Genomic DNA, 18,916 nt, shown 5'->3' with positions numbered 1-18,916 from the left:
TAATAAAAACAAACACACATAATGGTCTGAAGTCTGAACCATTCGGATTCTAACCTCCATTAAGTACAAACAAATAAAACCTTGAAGGAATGGGAATTTATACATGTTAACCCCAATTTTTGTAGAACACAAGAAAACATAAATTATGGTCTCTACCTAGAAAAATTTAATAAAAATTTCTTTTTTCTTTCGAAAACTTAATTATTTTTTAATTTTAAGAGGAAATTTTAATTTTAAATCGATCAAAATATTTGTATGGCTAATATATGTATTGTTAATAAAAAATTATTTAGATTATAGTTTTTTTTTTTTTACAATTATTTGGATTATATTTAAGTACTAAAGATTAGTCTAATAAATACTCCCTCTGTCCCAAATTACCCATCCTAAATTTTCTAATTTGATTTCTTATTTTACTTGTCTTTTTCGTTAATCAAGCCGAGACAATTTTTTTTTTCATGTTTTACCCCTTGCATTAATTACTTTTTCTTCAAATTAAAATGTAAACATCATTTAATAAGGGTATAATAGTAAACTAAGCATGTTATTATTTATTTTTCTTAATCAATGTGTCATCTCTATTTGGGACAGGTAATTTGAGACAGAGGGAGTATTAATATAATCGGTTTAATTAATTAATTTCAAGGCATGGATATAAATTAAAGGAAAAATCATATTTATATTTATATTTATCTCTATCTATAATTTATATTTATATCTATAATCTATAATCTATCTATGATATATTAAAAGTGTGAAGAGCTTTAGAAATGTTTTTGAACTTTTTGTCCTTTGTTAAAAATCTTTGTTTTAGACAAAACCATATTTTCACTATTTTTTTTAATATTTAAGAATTAAAAATTAATTAAATATATTTATGAAAAAACCTTTCCTTATTAGATGTCATCAGAATTAATGACAACTAATATTTTTTATTAATTTAAGAATTTTCAATCAACTAAATTTGATTTTAAGAAGATTTGAAAAATCTATAAATAAATATAAAAGCGTTAGAACAAGTAAAATTTAAGAAGTATGAAATTTTTAAAAGTTTTAAGTACGTAATAAGAATGTAATCAACGATTTTGTAAAAATTGACTTTAAAAGCTAAAAAAGATTTTAAATATGAAAAAAGGAAAAGAAAAATAATTGCACCACAAATATGGTTTAAATTGATGTGTCTCTGTTAGCCTCTGTTAGCAAGTGAAAGATGTACTGTATGACAAACGCAAAAATGTTTATTCATCAATAACTTGGAATTTCTTGTGGTAAAATATATATGTGCTTACACTAAAATCTATATTTATGTTTACATTATTATATTAAAGTGTGAAAAATCTTTGAAAAGTGATTTAAACTTTTACACTTCATTTAAAATCTCCGCAATAGATAAAATTATTTAATTTTAAATAATCAAACGTTACACGTGTGAGACACGTACAGTTAAACTAGTTATATTAAAAGTGTGAACGTCTTAAAATATGTTATTTGAATTTTTTGTTCTTCGTTAAAATTTTTTGTTTTAGACAAAATCCTCTTTTCATTATTTTTCTCAAATTATAATTATACACAAATATTAATACTAGTTTAGGTGTATGCGTCTTGCGCGTGTACCCCACTTTAATGAGTTCAAACATTAAATTAAATAGGATATTTTTTTAAATAATAAAGATGAATATAATAGTTAAATTTAATATTTTTTGAGTATGTAAAGATGGAGAATTTATTTATTAAACCTAATCTTTATCAAAAATATTTTTAAAAGTCGATCGACATTCATCTACCATCTGTAAATTGCAACAAAATAATATAATGATAGAGACATCAAAATAATGCAATTAAATCTAATCTTTACATACAAAATTTTCTCAAAGTCGTCCGACACTCATCTACCACCTGTAAACAATAACAAAACAATACGATAATAGTGATATCAAAATAATACAACAAAATCTAAAGTTTACATAAAATTTTTTTTCAAAACCGACCAACATTTATCTATCACCCGTAAACTCCAACAAAATAATACGATAAAAGTGATATCAAAACAATATATTAAACTTAAATTTTATACACAAAAATTTCTCAAACCCGATCGAGATTCTATGAATTGTAAACTACCATAAATAACAAACTAATAGAGATATTACGACAATACAATTAAACCTAACATTTACCTAACAAAAATTTTCAAAGTCGACCCACATTCATCTAGCATCTGTAAATAAAAATAAAATAATAAGATAATAAAGATATCAAAACAATACAATTAAACCTAACTTTTACATAAGAAATTCTTCAACGTCAACCGACATTCATCTACGACCTGTAAACTATATAAAAAAATAATAGTGATCACAAAGCTTTGATTTTGAACCAACTAATTCTTGTCTGAGCGAAAATTTTGACCATAAAGAATGATTTTGAATAAAAACAAAGAAGATATATTATATATATATACACACACACATCTTGAATTCTATTCTGTTGACAAAAATAGTGAAGAAGTTGAGGGTTAGAAAAATAAGCATCCACTAATCTAGACATGCAATCAAATCAAGTTAGATAAGCATCAATCATATTCTCCCAATAGGCAAACCAGTTTATTCTCTAGTTTAACATATATCTCAATATTTATTGAAGTATTTCCTTAATAGAGTCCTATTTTAGGAGTATTTTTCTAATTGAATAGTAGAAAGAAAAATATTAAAATTCTCCTACCATATATTTTAGGAAGTCTAGTAAAAAGAGAAATATTAATTCTCCAACTATATATTTTAGGAGTCCCACATATTTTAGAAAGTTTAGTTAATATAATAAAAATAAATAAATAATAAATTAAAAAAATAGTGAAAAGATAATTTTGTCTAAAGATGGGTCTTTTAATGAAGGGTAAAAAGTTTAAATCACTTTTCTAAGGGTCTTCACACTTTTAATATATTATAGAGTATAGATATAGAGATATAGATTACATATTTTTGAACAAATTAAAATGAATCCTATAAAAACTTTGGGAAAAAAGTGGGACTTTAAAATGGTGCATTCGTTTGAAACTAGGATTTCAAAATATAAGGGATTCTTCTCCTTCTACTATAAATTGCATTATTCATGGCAAAAATATAAAAAAAATTATCGTATAATGATTTTTGACAAAACAAATATCATCATTATTGATACGGGTGAAAAGAGCTCAAGTCCATTCACAAGGAGTCAAGCCCAAGAATTACAAAGTCTACAAGCCATGTTCATGAATATGGATGCTTGTGAGTGTGTCATGAATTTACCCAAAGGAGTACATATGCTAAAGTGTGAAGAGGGACTTGAAAACACTCCAAGGCTGCCTCTTAATCACATTCCAAGGGCATCTCTCCTTCAAGGCTCATTAAAGGCATTTTGGTCTTTGTATGTAATAACTATAAATAGACTTTTAGGCTCATTAAGGGCATGGGTAATGATGTTAGTGGAGCTATCTTGGCCAACTTGAAGCCCTTACCCATGAAATGAAAATGATACAATCGAGTTTGGGTAAACTAGAGGCGGAAGTGTCGACATTGGGTGGTAGGTTGGATGATGCTGAGAGTCAAAGGAATTCCCGACCCTCTACTCGTCAACATTACCATGTGTCTTCGAGTGGAAATGTCCAAAACACCTCTACTACAACTACCCCCAAAACTCTTCACCAAATGCTCTATTCACCAAGACCATAAAAAAACCAAGTCCAAGCTCCACAAACTTTAGACTTCCATAGACCCTTACACCTCCAACTAAACCAAGTCTAACAAGAAGGACTTGGGAGTCCAATGCCACCAAAAAATCTGGACACTCCTATCCAAGCTCCACTTGACCAAAGGCCATACCCTCCACAAAATTCAATTCCTTCAATCCAAGCTCTACTTAACCAAAGACCGTACCATCCACTAAATCCAATGCCTACCTTTCAAGCTCCAGTTAACTAAAACTAACCTATATATATAGAAGACTATGATAGAGGGGAACAAGAGGGTTATAGAGAATATGGTGATGCATACTTAAGAGAAGAAGTGATGAAGGGTGGATATGTTGATCAAGGTCGAGGAGGGAGAGTTGGTCAATGGAACCAACATAGGCATCATAACTAAGATATAGGCATACATTCAATCAAAGTTAGTTATCCTATCTTCAAGGGTGAGAGTGATCTTAAATCTTATCTTACTTGGGAGTCCGCTTATGACAAGATATTTCAAATGAATGACCTAATCGAAAAAAAAGAGTTGTTATGCAATAGCTCATTTTAAGGGGTATGCCAACACTTGGTGGGAGCACATTAAGAGATTTGGGAGTGAAGTGAATGAGGGAAAACCCCCTCAATGGTTTAGATTGAGGAACATTATGAGAGCAAAGTATCTATCCGAGGGCTATAAACATGAGCTCCTTGCTATGTTGTACAATTTGAGACAAGGGAGCAAAAGTGTCATGGCATACTATGATGAGTTTCAACAATTGATGTTGAAGCTTGATCATCGAAGGGAGCAAGTAAGTCATGATATCATTTATTTCAAGGTTGGGTTGAACAAGGATATATCTTTACATTTGACTATCCACAAATTTGAAGCCATTGATGGAATCTTTAATGCGGCTATGAAGATTGAAAAGGAAAACAAAGAGAGGTCGGCCTACAAGTCTAAGGGTCAACAACCATCTTTGGGTTGGCCTAAGAATAAGGAGGTGGTCCAATCCTCCTTAGGTTGGAACAAGAACAAAGAACAACCAACTTATGCCAAACAACCCGAGGTCAAGACCATCCAAAAGTATCCTTCAAGATGTGAAGGCAATAAGTACCCTACTCCTAATCTAAAAGGGTTCTAATGCTTCAAGTGTCAATGTTGGGGACATAAGGCAAACGAGTGTCAAAACCGAAGGAATGTAATTCTAAAAGAGAAAGTTGTACTATCTTAGGGAAGAGATGGGGATAGAAAGTGAGGAAAATAATGCCTAGCCTCAATACGGAGAGCAAATTAATGATGAGGTACAAGAAGAATATGATACAGAGGACACTTGGCCACAAGATGGTGAGTGTCAAGTTCCAAACTTTGTGGGTAAGGTGAGTTATGGTGAGTAAGGCACTAGATGATCCAAGTTAAAGGGAGAATCCATTTCATACTAAGTGCCTTATCAAATGTGGTATGTGTACCATGGTGATTGATAGTGAGAGTTGCACTAATATTGCTAGTGCTACTATGGTAGACTTCTTGAAACTTCAAACTACTCCATATAAAAATCACTACAAGGTTCAATGGCTAAATGATTATGGTAAATTAAAGGTGACATGGCAATGTATGATTCGGTTCAAGGTAGAAAACTACCAAGACGAGGTGTGTTATGATGTTATCCTAATAAAGGCTTGTCACTTGTTGTTGGGTAGACCATGGCAATTTGATAGGTCTACCAAACATGATGAAAGAGCCAATAGGTACTTACTTGAACATGGTGGCCTAAAGTTCATACTTCACCGTCCTCACTATCTCAAGTGAGTAAAATGCACCAATAATTGAGGGAATTAAAAGAAAAATAGAAAAGGGTGAAAGAACCCAAGAGTGTGAAATGTGGGGAAACCGAGGGGGTCCCAAATTTAAAAAGTAAAGAGACTATGGTTATGTTGGCTAGGAAGGAAGATCTCTTTAAGGAGCATGATAACCAAACACCTATGCTTCTCCTAGCCCATGCTTTTACTACTAACCCTTCTTCTTCTTCTTCTTCTTCTTCTTCTTCTTCTTCTTTTATTCCCCGTTCTATTTTCTTTGTTTTGCAGAAATTTGAATATATTTTTCCAAAGGAACTTCCACAAGGGTTACCCTCACTTTGGGGAATTGAGCATCAAATCGATTTTGTGTCGAGCTCTCAATTACCCAACAAACCAACATATAAAAGTAACCCTACGAATACTAAAAAACTACAAAGGCAAGTTGAGGAACTTCTTAACAAAGGATACATCAAGGAAAGCATGAGTCTATATGCGGTTTCGGTCTTGTTGGTGCCAAAAAAAAAGATAAAACATGGAGAATGTGTGTGGACCGCCGAGCCATCAATAAAATAATAATAAAGTATCGTCACCCTGTTTCTCGATTAGATAATATTCTTGATAAGTTAAATGGTTCTTGTGTGTGCTCAAAAATTGATCTTAGGAGTGGCTATCACCAAATAAGAATTCAATCGGGTGATGAATGGAAAACCGCCTTCAAGACCAAGTTTGGTCTATATGAATGGTTGGTTATGCCATCCGGCCTTACTAATACTCCTAGTACTTTCATGCGGTTAATGAATCATGTGATAAAACCGTTTATTGGAAAGTTTTTTGTTGTGCACTTTGATGATGTCTTGGTTTATAACAAGTCCCTTGAAGAACATGTGTTGCATTTGTAAAGTATATTTGATGTCCTTAGGAATGAGAAGTTATATGCTAATTTTGAGAAATGTTCTTTTGGTATTGACAAGGTTGTGTTCTTGAGATTTGTTGTAAGTTCAAGGGGAGTTGAGGTGGATGAATCCAAGATAGACGCTATTAAGATTTGGCCGACCCCAAGATCTATTGGAGAAATCCAAAGTTTCCATGGTTTGACAAGCTTTTATAGAAGGTTTGTTAAAGGGTTTAGCACTATTGCTGCCCTCTTAACCGAAATCATTTGAAAAGACCAACCTTTCAAGAGGGGTGATGAGCAAGCTAAGGCCTTTAAAACGTTAAAAGTTATGGTCATTTCCACCCTGTTGTTGCAATTACCTAACTTTGATAAGATGTTTGAAGTTAAATGTGATGCAAGTAAAGTAGGAATAGGTGCCGTCTTAATGCAAGATCTCAAACCTATTGCCTATTTTAGTGAAATGCTCAAGGGTGCGACTCTAAATTATTCTACTTACGATCTAGAGTTATACGACTAGATTAGAGCTTTAGGTAATTAGTAACACTACTTATGGCCCAAAGAATTTATGATCCAAACGGACCATGAATCCTTGAAATATCTTAGGGCCCAACACAAGTTAAACATAGGGCATGCTAAGTGGATTGAATTCCAAGAAACCTTCCCTTATGTCATTCAATACAAGAAGGGAAAGAAAAATGTAGTTGCCGACACATTATCTAGGAAACATCTGCTTATTACTACCTTATCTTCCAAGTTGGTGGGATTTGAGAGCCTAATATTATTATATCCTGAGGACCCTTTCGTTGCTCCTATTTGTAGGGAATGTGAAGAGTGGGGTAAGGAAAGATGGCTCAAGGAAGGGGGTTTGACTTTTTACTCTAAGTTTGATGGTTATTTGTTTAAAGGAAGAAGGTTGTGTGTGCCCTCTAGTTCTTGGAGAGAGGTATTTGTGAGAGAGGCATATGATGGTGGCCTAATGGGATACTTTGGAATTGAAGACCCTCAAAATCTTAGAGGAGCAAGTCTATTAGCCTAAAATGTGCAAAGATGTTGCTAAGATATGTGGCCAATAAATGGATTGTAGGGATGCCAAATCCCGCCTTTTCCCTCAAGGGTTGTATACCCCGCTTCCCACTCCCTTTTGTACTTGGCTTGACATATCTATGGACTTAATTTTGGGGCTTCCAAGGACAAGGAAAAGAAGGGATAACATCTTTATAATAGTTGACCGTTTCTCTAAAATGGCCTATTTCATCTCATGTTTCAAGAGTGGGGATGCATCCAGTGTAGCCTCTTTATTTGTTGAGTATGTTGTGAAACTAATGGGATTATTCGGACCATTGTTGGAGATAGGGACTCCAAGTTTCTTAGTCATTTTTAGAAGTCGATGTGGGGTAGGCTTGGTATGAAGTTGCTATTCTCAACCTCTTGCCACCCACAAACCAATGGCTAAATGGAAGTAGTAAATAGGACCTTGGGTTCTATGATTTTCTCCATGGTCAAAGGTAAGATGACTTCTTGGGAAGATCACCTACCCCTAGTCGAGTTTGCTTATAATCGTGTTATTCATTCGACTACGGGTATGACTCTCTTTGACTGTGTATACGGCATGAACCCCTTCACCCCTTTAGAACTTACCTCTTTGTCTAGTGATATTGTGTTGAGACTAGATAGAAACAAAAGGGCAGAATCTATGAAAAAGTTGCATGAGAAAGTGAGAAACCAACTAGAGAAAAATAATCAAGAAGTTGCTAAGAGAGCCAACAAGGGAAGAAGGAGACTTGTGCTAGAACCAAGTAATTGGGTGTGGGTGCACCTAAGGAAGAAGCGGTTTCCAACACAAACAAAAGCTAATCTAATGCCGAGGGGTAATGATCCTTTCCAAGTGCTTGAAAGGATCAATGATAATGCATACAAGATTGACCTTCCACCTAAGTACCAAGTACACAACACTTTCGATGTGTGTGACCTCTCACCTGTGGACACAATTAAAGTTGAAGAACCTGTGAATTTGAGGCCAAATTCCTTTCAAGATGGAGAGGATGATACGGGTGCCAAGAGCTCAAGTTCTTTCACAAGGAGTCAATCTAGAGAATTACAAAGTCTACAAGCCATGTTCATGAAGATGAATTCTTGTGAGTGTGTCATGAATTCATCCAAAGGAGTGCATAAGCTTAAGTGTGAAGAGGGACCTTGAAAATACTCCAAGTCCACCTCTTACTCACACTCCAAGGGCGTCTCTCCTTCAAGGCTCATTAAGGGCATTTTTTGTATGTAATAGCTATAAATAAACTTTTAGTCTTATTTCTTTATTAGTTATTGCATGATATTGAAAGACAAACTTTGAAACACTTTTTCTTCTCTCCGTTGTGAGATTGTAACTAGGGCTAGCATCTAGTGTTGAATTTTACTAGTGTTGGTATTTGGCTTAGAAACGTTGGTGCTTGGGAAAGATTGAGTTCCTTTTGTGTCAAGGTAAGATCTTGGTGTTACTCATATAGGTCATTTGGGTCTTAGGATTTGATACATCCTTTGGTTCTTTTGGTTTGTATGTTTCTAGGTCAAGATATCTATCTTTTTTCTTTTATATTATGTTGTGTTTTGATTTTTATTTTAGTATTCTCGGCTTTATCTCCCTTCTTTTGGCTAGTTTTCTCTTCTTTTAGTTTGGATCTATATCAATTATCATACATGAATTAGTCTTCTTAGTTTTGATATATATATATATATATATTCATCATATTTTTATATATAATCATCACATTATCATATATTCATCGTATTTTTTTTATTTAGTCTTCTTGCATTTATTATCATTATTCTTTCTACCTTTAAAATTTGTAAATAAATTATGCATAATTAACAATTGACAATGGATATTTCTTTTTGATAATTTCTCGCGTTTCTCTTTCAAGTGATAATTTGAATTATGAATTCTCCTCTTATGATAATTTCTCGTGTCAAAATTTAACGGACCAAGCATGTTACCGCAGAATGAAATAACTGAAAAAATATAAAAATTTTTATAATGTTTTCTCTTAGTTGTTTTCTTCCTAAATAGTGAATTCTATTAAGTATAGATCATTAGAATGTATCTATTATTCTTCTAATAGATCTTATTTGTCTTTTTGCAGTTAGGTACTTCAAGTTAATTGTGTAGTGGATGGGGCTGATGAAGCATGATGGTAATGTTTATTTTTTTTTTTCATATTGTTACTTTATTTTGAATTTAGTTAGTGGTTTTCTGAATATGTGTAAACACTAACAAGTCTTGATTATTTTCATGTTACTGGGACATGAATTAAAAACAATAGTAATTTTTGGTTATTATTTTGTTAAAATTTCAAGCTTTTAAATATTCTTTGTGATAAAAATTTCACGCACTTTTTAAAAATTAGTGGTCATTAGTTATTTGTTTGTTGAATCTTCAAGCTTATTTATAATAGCAATTAATAATATATATATTATATATGTTCGCAATAAATTTTTGCAGTGTTGAAAATTAACTGCAAGCAAAAATAAAATAAACAAAAAGAGTAATTTTATTTAAATGAATCTTGTGAGTACAATTTTGTTGTTCTCTTGATTCTTCTCTCCTAAGCTTTTTTCGTGATTCGAGGGCCTTCCGTAGCGTGTTTCTCAAATGTAGGATGATTTGAACCTCCTAGAAATGCATTTGGATCTCCAGGACTGTCAGACATACTTCGTCTTGTGAGTTGGTCTCCGGGCAGAACTCTGTTAGTCAATTCTTTGAAGAGTTGTGTAGTTAATGTAGAATCTTTCCCAAATGCTTGCAGAATGACCTCATAAAATTATGTAACCATTCTATTTATAGCTATAGGGGTAGGTAGTCCAAGGGTAAATAACATTTTCTACCTCTTCTGATTGGTCCAGTCAGTTCTCAAGCTTATCATAAATGTTGTATGATAAGGTTGCTTGTGATTGGCCACAAATATGTCATTTGGGACACTTGATGATGTTTCATTGTCTGTTGAACTTGACTTGTCTTGCCACATTCTTGAACGGGTGGCCTCTTTTTGTTGGTCTTTAATTTGACTGGGATGTCATGCCACTTGATACGTGGCATGATTTTGGGCTTCAAGGTGAGAATGGGCTTATTATTTTTACAACCCAAAATAGTTTTAGACCCAATAAAATATGGATCAAATTTAAATTTTATATGAATTTGATCCATTAAATTTTACGTGTCTACATATGCCCCCACTTCATGGCTCGTTGAGGTTTTTGATTTGTTGGACCTTTTATAGACGAGATTTGAAGTATTCGTGAAGTTTTTTTTGTGTGTGTGCGCGCGCTTAATTTAATCCTCGCAAAATAATTGAATTTGATGAGAATAAAATATAGCCAAACTCTTCTGTCGTATCTTAATTTTCTCATTGACGTGCTAGATCCAACCAATTAGAATACACTGAAGTATCCCCTTTTTTTTTGCAAAACTTGAGCATTTTTTCAAAATCTGGCACCTCTAAGTCATGATAGTCTGGGTAGAAAAACATGAATCCCTTCATTGGGAGTGTAAATTCTGCTTAAAACAAAATATATCCAAACCACGTAGGATCCGGGCATTAGTCTTATATCAAATTTTAATAGGATTGAATAATGATATTATCCCACTTCAAAAAGGATTAGGAATTTGGCTTATTTTAGACACTTGGACGTCTCAGTTCTTCTTGAAGACAACTTGTTTAACAAAAGCTTTTGACTTTTTCTTCCATGATGATTTCTGCCATTTTTCTTCTAGTCTTCACTTTTTTTTGTTGTCGGTGGGGTCCACCATGTTTCTTGTGATTTAATATTTTCTGTGGCTTTGTCTTTTATGCCTTGAAGATTTGTGTTTCTTTATCCGATAGTTACATAGTTTTTTATAGATGTTTAAAGTGTTGGTCAATATCTTCTGAAAATATTAAAAAATCATCTATATAGACTATAGAAATATTTCAATATTGATTGAATATATTATACATAATATTTTGAAATTCAGATGAAACATATTTTAGTCCAAATGACAAACATTCCATTCATATTGTCCAAAAAGAACATTGAAGGCTGATTTATATTTATTTTTTTCTGCTATTTGTATTTGCCAAAATCCTGATTTCATATCAAACTTGCTAGAAATATTAGCTTTATAAGTTGTTTTAAGAAGGTCACATTTGTAAGGTATCAGGTACCAAATCCATTTATTCATTTGTTTAAATGCTTATAATTGATAACTTGTCCTAGGTACTCTTTTTTTTTCGAAACTATTATTGATATAAAAGGCTGAGTAACTCCAAGGTGATTTAGAAGGTCTAATAGTTTTTTTTTATCTAGCAAGTCGTTAATTTTCTTTTTACAATATATCATTAATCCATGATTCATTTAAATGGGTCTTTTTTTGGTGCGGATAATCCTTTCATCAAATCCCTCAATATAGGGTGATAACACTCAACTTACACGCCAATTTAAGTGCAAGGTGGTCATTGTTAATATAATAACCCAACAAGAGTCGAGGTCGAATCCACGAGGAACAATATGAGTGGCGAATGAGTAAGTTTGAAATGAAAGTACTTACTAAATTCAAATTTAAAATACAAAAAGTTGGGGTTTTAAAACAGTTTCAAATGTGAAAGTAATTCTTGGACTTCTAAGGGACTAATTTGAGACTAAGAATAATTAAAGTATAATCAATTAGGCCCGAATCATGGGATTATGCTTTCCTGGGGCAAGTTATGCAAGAGAACATGCTGGTTCGGTGCAAATTCTAATCGTTAATGATGTGGTAGGCTAGGTTGAAAGTTCTTGAGGCTGGTTTGTCAACAAAGTCTCAAAGATGTCACTCATTGACCCTTTGAGTACCTAACGAATGTGTCAATTAAAGATACCCAATACCTCAATTAGGCATCCTTATTTCTAGGATGGTACCTAAGGGATAGTCAACCTCCTATTCTCCCTTATGGATAAGATAGTGAAAACTAGCAAACTAAATCCAATGATTGTCTACTATTACCTTGGTTCCCACATCCCTCTTTCAAGGATAATGAGGGTTCCTAAAGTTCACCCAAACCCCTCTTTCAAGGATGGTTTTGACTTTCAAGAGCTTGGGGATTTCACCTACAAACCCATTTTAGGTATTTAGGGATTTCACCCCTAAATCCCAATCAATTTACTCAAGCAATAGAAAAACCCAACACCAACACATTAGCATATACACAAATGAATCATAACCCACACATAAATGCGCCCTATTTTACCATAATCCCAAGAGAAAGAACTAGAAACTCATAAATATAATAAATAAAAATATACCAAAATCTCCATCAATTTGATTCATGAAAAATAAAGAGAATGCAAACCACACTTTAAATTCCAATGAATCCTCAATGTGATTTGCCAATTCTTCACTTTGGAATTTCTCTAATTAATTCTTGTCTCAAATTAGTATAAATTCAAGCTCCAAGCTCCAAGTGATAAACCCTAAACTAAGGATAGGATAATATGTAAGATAAAAGATTGGATGAAAAATGAGCCAAAAACCCCTATTTAAGTCCTAATTTCACATTTGCCAAATATTACAAAACTGCCTTTCAAAGATTTCCGCTCTACCGCAATTGCTATCCCTTCACTGCGATCGTGGTACCGCTATAGCAGTAGTAATATTACAATCACCCTTTGGTTGACTTGTTGACTAACCACTATCGCAATACTCAGTCCGCGATTGCGGTAACTGAGGGTCGACTCCTGGGTCTGCAATTTCAGCTTTTGTTCTTTTTGCTCACATTTCTTCTCTTTCACCTTCTCCTTAGTTCATTTTTATCAAGTTTCCTTGCTCATCTTCTTATTTCACTTTTACCTACACAAATGAGCATTAAGTAAGAAAGTACAACAAATCAATGAAGAAGCATAATAATTTAGGCTTAAAAGATGCTAGTAAGTTGTCAAATTAATTACTTATCAACACCTACAAACTTAAACCATTGCGTGTCCTCAAGCAACCAAGAACAATTTAATAAGATAAGGTATTTAACTCAAGTCCACCTAAAAAGAAATTATAGAAAACGAATAAGCTGACAAAGCTCTACAAAGACTTACCAAATATGTCATGGCCACAAGTAAACCAAGGTTTTTCCAATAAGCATATATTTTATAAAGCAAGGATGCAAGTTTGTATCAAATGAATCTTCCAAATCTACCAAGCATCTTATGAGGAAACATAAAATCTCAAAAGATTTTCTCAATCTTCACAATGCAACTTACTTCACCTATTTACCCAAATCGAGAGTAGGACTTTACCTTCTACCAGAAAGTATTAATGCCGCTCACAAGTAAGAGTTAGCTCCACACACATAAAAGACATTGAAATTTCTAAAGGATCTCAAATAATGAAAGAATTCACACTCACTCTCGCAAAGAAATTTTAGTAAAATAAGTAGAACCATAGATTTGCCCATTGTGTTTTTCGCCACTAATGTAGACTTACCTAGTTTGGTATCACCCAGGTCTTGCGGGACAATATGAAGGTTTGAGCTGTGGGAAGGAATATATATGGATCAAGTAACTAAAAGACCTCCATTAATACAATTACTCAATCCTGTCTACCCCTAAAATTTTAAAACTCTCCACCTTATTCTCCTTCAATTTATTTCGCATATTTCCCTACCCTTTTTTTCTCTTAGTGTTTACCAAGAAATTCAATGCTACTATTTTCTTTCTTCATTTCCTTGATTTTTTCAATCGACTTTCTAAATTTAAGCCCTTCTTATCCCTTCATTTATCCAATTTCTCTTCAAGTTCTATGGGCTACGGTATTTAACTTTATTATTAAGTATATCTCTTGTCTTTTAAGTAAATGAGTTGACAACCTTACATACACCTTTCTTTACTCATCTTAGCACATCACATTCACCCCTAAACTTGGAGTTTGAACCACTCTCACATTATTTTCTGAAGCATCCTGGGTTTGGACCCTTAGAAAAATTCCTGGAATCCCATTCTTTGGACCCAATACGACTTATGCTAAGAGCCGTTTGCTAGGGTACGAGTGATGAAGTCTTGTAATAAGCTGACCAGTGTTAGTTGGTAGGATAGTTTTGATTACTGGAATGGATACTACTTAGAGGTGAGTGTCGTATGGTTTGGTACGAGTCGTATTTGTGACTCGAAAGGTAGACAGTGTTTGATCCTCTTGGTGTTGTATTTTGCCAGGGATACAGATCATGGGTATAGATCTTATGCTAAGGTTGCGACTTGGGTGGATGAGTCATACACTAGACAGTATTTGATCCATGGTAGAGGTTTGGTCACAATTAGGTGGGTATCAACCGTAAGAGAGGCTATGACTCGTAAGGGGGTCAGTCGTGACCCTGTGTTGGATTTTTATGGAATTTAAGTAGGGGTATTCTAGATATTTCCCTACTTACCCTAATAAGGACCCACGGCTTCTAATACATTTAGGAGGTGATTTACCCTATTATTTTATTCTTAAGCACTTAGAAACAATTTTTAAACATATCATAATTCTCTCAATAGCTTTTGGGACAAAGAGTTAGGGTTTCAACTAAGGGATTACTTTGGTGTTTGTCTTGGTGAATTCTTTCCATCAATCTTCTTGGTTTAAGGCATGAGTCCTATTCCTAATTGTAATTTTAATTTAAGGCATGGTTACATGGTTGATTTCATGGTTTTTCTCTTGCATAATTATGGATTTCAACTATTGATTTGGGGGTTTTGATGTTAAATTTTTGGTTATGATTTCCTATGGTTTTAATTATGTTTTCTATGTATGAACGGTGGTTTTGGACAAATTTAATTTCATGGTAATGGTTTAATGGTAATGGAATTTGGTTTTTGGTTATATTATCCCCCAAGGTGTTTGATAAAATATTTATAAAGATATGTTCATTGAATTGGCTTATTTTAATGGAACTCTTGCTTTTTTTAGCTTATGCATGAAACCTTAAATTTTTTTAAATAGTTTATAAAGGTTTAAGGCTAATTGGTTATGCTTGTAGAAAACATGGTATTCTCCCAAGAGGTTTAATATGGCTAATGATAGGGCACTTGGATATCCCCTTAATCTACATGGTTTGACTATGGATAATACTTGCAAGTATGGTGGTATGATGATTCCACTGGTTTACTGAATAGCCTTGGTTAATAAATAGATAAGTTGATTTTTTGTTAATGGTTTTAATTGGTCATTAATGGCAGAGACTTAAGCTAAGCCGTAAAAGGTGGTGGTCCTAGGGGGATCAAAATCGGAAACTCATATTTGCCGATATGAGGGGTCTTTGATAGCCATGTGCGATTGTCAAGTTTATATTAGAGGGACGTTATAGTCATCTAAGAGATATTGCCTGGTCGTGCAGCTATACACTCTGGGACCCTTTTAGCAGGGTGAGCTGAACCCATATGGCCCATGGGTGGTAGGACGCGAAGCTACACAACCTAGGTAAGGGTTTTAAATGGCATGTTAAACCCGATCCCTTTTCCCAATACTTATATATATATATTTATATATATATATATAGTCGGTTACATTGGATGGTTTTCATATGATTTTTATAACTTGCCTTACTTTATCCTTATTCTGAGTTTCGTGATAGTGTTCACCCACTAACTCGTCTACTTCTCCTTCATAGTACTTGATTTGGGGACAACTTATTGGACTGATGTGGTGAGCTTTCATCCTTTCGAAAGGAATTATTTCATGTTGGACATTCTTAGATATTTTACTTTATTTCCGAATATTAGTTTTGGCCATAGTTGGGGGCATATCCCAACCAGATATTTATATTCTTTTGGATAGAGGCTTTGTGGTACTTCTAGGGGTTGGTATTGGCGGGATTGGTATTAGTATTGGCTTTAGCATTTGCATTGGTGTTGGGTCTGATATCATTGGATGATATTATTAGTTGTTCCATCGTATTACATTTTGGGTTTGATTATCGTATTATGTTTGATACTTTCTAAATGGTTTGGTATGAAGTGGATGGTTGGTATGGTATGGTTAAACTCAGTTGGGTAGGTCATGATTGTGACCCAATCCCAGAGTCTTTTTGAGAGTAATATGCAATCTTCTTATATGCTTGAAATTCAGCTTATCCAAGATTGTATATAGTGGTTGGGTTGGATTAAGGGCGTGGTCCCTGATCCTAGTTGGACTTGGGATGCCCATTACAATAAGACCTCGGTTTGGGCTGCACCAAGTTGGTATTAGGGCCTAGGTTCATGGTCAATTGGGAGTCAACAAAGCTGTGTCAAGTAGAGTCTCTTTTAGGGGTGTGTAACATGCCACACTCATAAGGGAGGGATTGCAAGACATTTAGGAATATTTCACTTTCTTGGTATTCTTTCTTCAAGCTTGACTTCTTAGTCCTGGAATCTCCTCTAGTCCTTATTTGTTCATCCTTTAGATTATGCTTTCTAGATCTGGAACACAAGGAAATTCTTCTTCCCCATCTGGAAGTGATGCTGAGCGAGCACGTTATACACCCAGGGTTCATCTTTGATCTCATGGTCCTATCCCTAATTGTACCAGAGTTTCTCTTACTGCTCTTCATGCCCCTTAGGGTAATATAACGAACGCAGAGTTTTGTCAGTATATATATGCTATTTCCCAACTGGTTGCTGCTCAGGTCGAATGGGGCACGACTAATATTGTGTTTGCTGAGGCTGCGAGGCTTGGACAATTTATGAAGATGGGTCCTCTAACTTTTATGGGAGTGAAGGTAGAGAAAGACCCATAGGGCTTTTTTGATAAGATAGAGAAGATCTTTCAGGTAATGAGGGCTACTGAAGTGGAAGGAATAAACTTTGTAGCTTATCAGCTCAAAGAGGTTGCTTATCCATGAGATGAGGGGTGGGATAGAGATAAAGGTTATGTAGAAGAGGATGGTTTATTGGAGGCCTTTTCTAATGCCTTCATGGATCTATTCTTTCCTCAAGAGTTGAGGAAAGCTAAGATGGAAGAGTTTGTGAGCCTCAGGGAAGAGAGAATATCTGTGAAGGAGTATACTTTGAAGTTCCATTACTTGTCGAGGTATGCTCCTTATTTAGAGGCTGATACGAGGTTAAAAATGTGGAAGTTTGCTACTGGTCTAAATAGAGATCGGATTCTGGATCACAAGATCGTTTTGCTTATAAAAGATATAGTCATGTCGAGGCTGACTATCATATGTAGTAGGTTAAGGATGAGAAGGGAAGACATGCAGAATATAGAAACCGACAGGGTAAGCGGGGTAGGTTTTCTGAACAGGGAGGTATCCAGTCTCAGGGTGGTCAAGACAGTGGGAAGTGGCAAAAAAAGAAGTAGGGGAGTTCTGATTCCTTCTCTACTGCCAGTGCTTCTAACCTTCAGCAGTCAAGCAACAGATGTTATCATGGTGGTGACAATTCTTAGGCGCAGGGAGCTTAATCTTAGGCATCGACTCAGGGATTGCCCATCGAACAAGGTTGCTATGGGGACAAATAAGATTTACGTGTCTTCATCTTCTGTTTCTACTCTCGATGGTATGGTATCTGGTTTTGTTACTGCTCTTTATTCCAGTGCTGGTTAGAACAAGTTGTATTTGACATCCCTTTAAGAATCTGAGGCATCGTCTGATATTGTTACTGGTATGTTACAACTTTTCTCTCATGACGTATATTGTTTGCTTGCTCCAATTCCTACCCTCTCCTATATGACTTCTTATGTAGCTGTGTATTTTAGTTTTGATCTAGAGATTGTTTCGGATCTATTTTTGTATTTCTACACTGGTAGGAGATTCGGTCATTACTGAATGGGTCTATAGAGGGTGTGTGGTTTCTGTGAGTGGTAGAAAGACTTCGACAGATCTATTTGAGTTAGGTATGGTAGATTTCGGGCATGGATTGGTTGCATTCTAATTATGCAAATTTAGATTGTTGAACGTGTAGGGTCATCTTTAGGTTCCCATAGGGAAATTTATTTTTTATCTTAGAACTCAGAGGTTAATCTCTAAGGGTTGTCTTTATCACTTGGTCTGGGTTAAAGATTCTAACTCGGAAGGTCCTTAGTTACTGTTAATTCTGGTAGTTAATGAATTTCCAAAGGTTTTTTTGGATGATCTTTTAATTCTGGTTGTTCATGCGTAAGAAGGATGGTTCTCTTTGTATGTGCATCAACTACAGTTAGTTGAATAAGGTAACGTTCAAGAAAAAATGTCCTCTTCCTTAAATAGATGACCTATTTGACCAGTTGCAAGGTGATAAGTTCTTTTCTAAGATAGATCTTCGATATGGGTACCATCATTTAAAGATTAGGGCTGTGGATATCCTTAATATGACTTTTTGCACTTGGTATCAGCATTATGAGTTTTTGGTGATGTCATTTGGATTGACAAATGCCCCAACAATGTTTATGAATTTGATGAATAGGGTTTTTCAGAAGTATTTGGACCTTTTCATTATTGTGTTTATTGATGATATTCTGTCGTATTTTAAGAGTGAGGCAGATTATGCTAATCACCTCTGTGTAGTATTGCAGACCTTAAAAGAATATC

The 18,916-nt window shown here is 34.3% G+C and overlaps 1 protein-coding gene across 1 annotated transcript; it reads left to right on the top strand.

The window, feature by feature from the left end:
• The first annotated feature begins 7,977 nt into the window (after nt 1–7,977).
• LOC124896676 lies at nt 7,978–8,592 on the top strand. Its single transcript, XM_047408335.1, has one exon. The coding sequence runs from the start codon at nt 7,978–7,980 to the stop codon at nt 8,590–8,592; it is 615 nt and encodes a 204-aa protein (XP_047264291.1).
• Nucleotides 8,593–18,916: the final 10,324 nt, after the last annotated feature.

The sequence above is a fragment of the Capsicum annuum genome, chromosome 3 (genome assembly GCF_002878395.1).
Source record: "Capsicum annuum cultivar UCD-10X-F1 chromosome 3, UCD10Xv1.1, whole genome shotgun sequence".
In the NCBI taxonomy this organism is placed as follows: Eukaryota; Viridiplantae; Streptophyta; class Magnoliopsida; order Solanales; family Solanaceae; genus Capsicum; species Capsicum annuum.
Note: the sequence above shows the minus strand (reverse complement) of the source record. Positions and strands in the feature narration are given on the sequence as shown.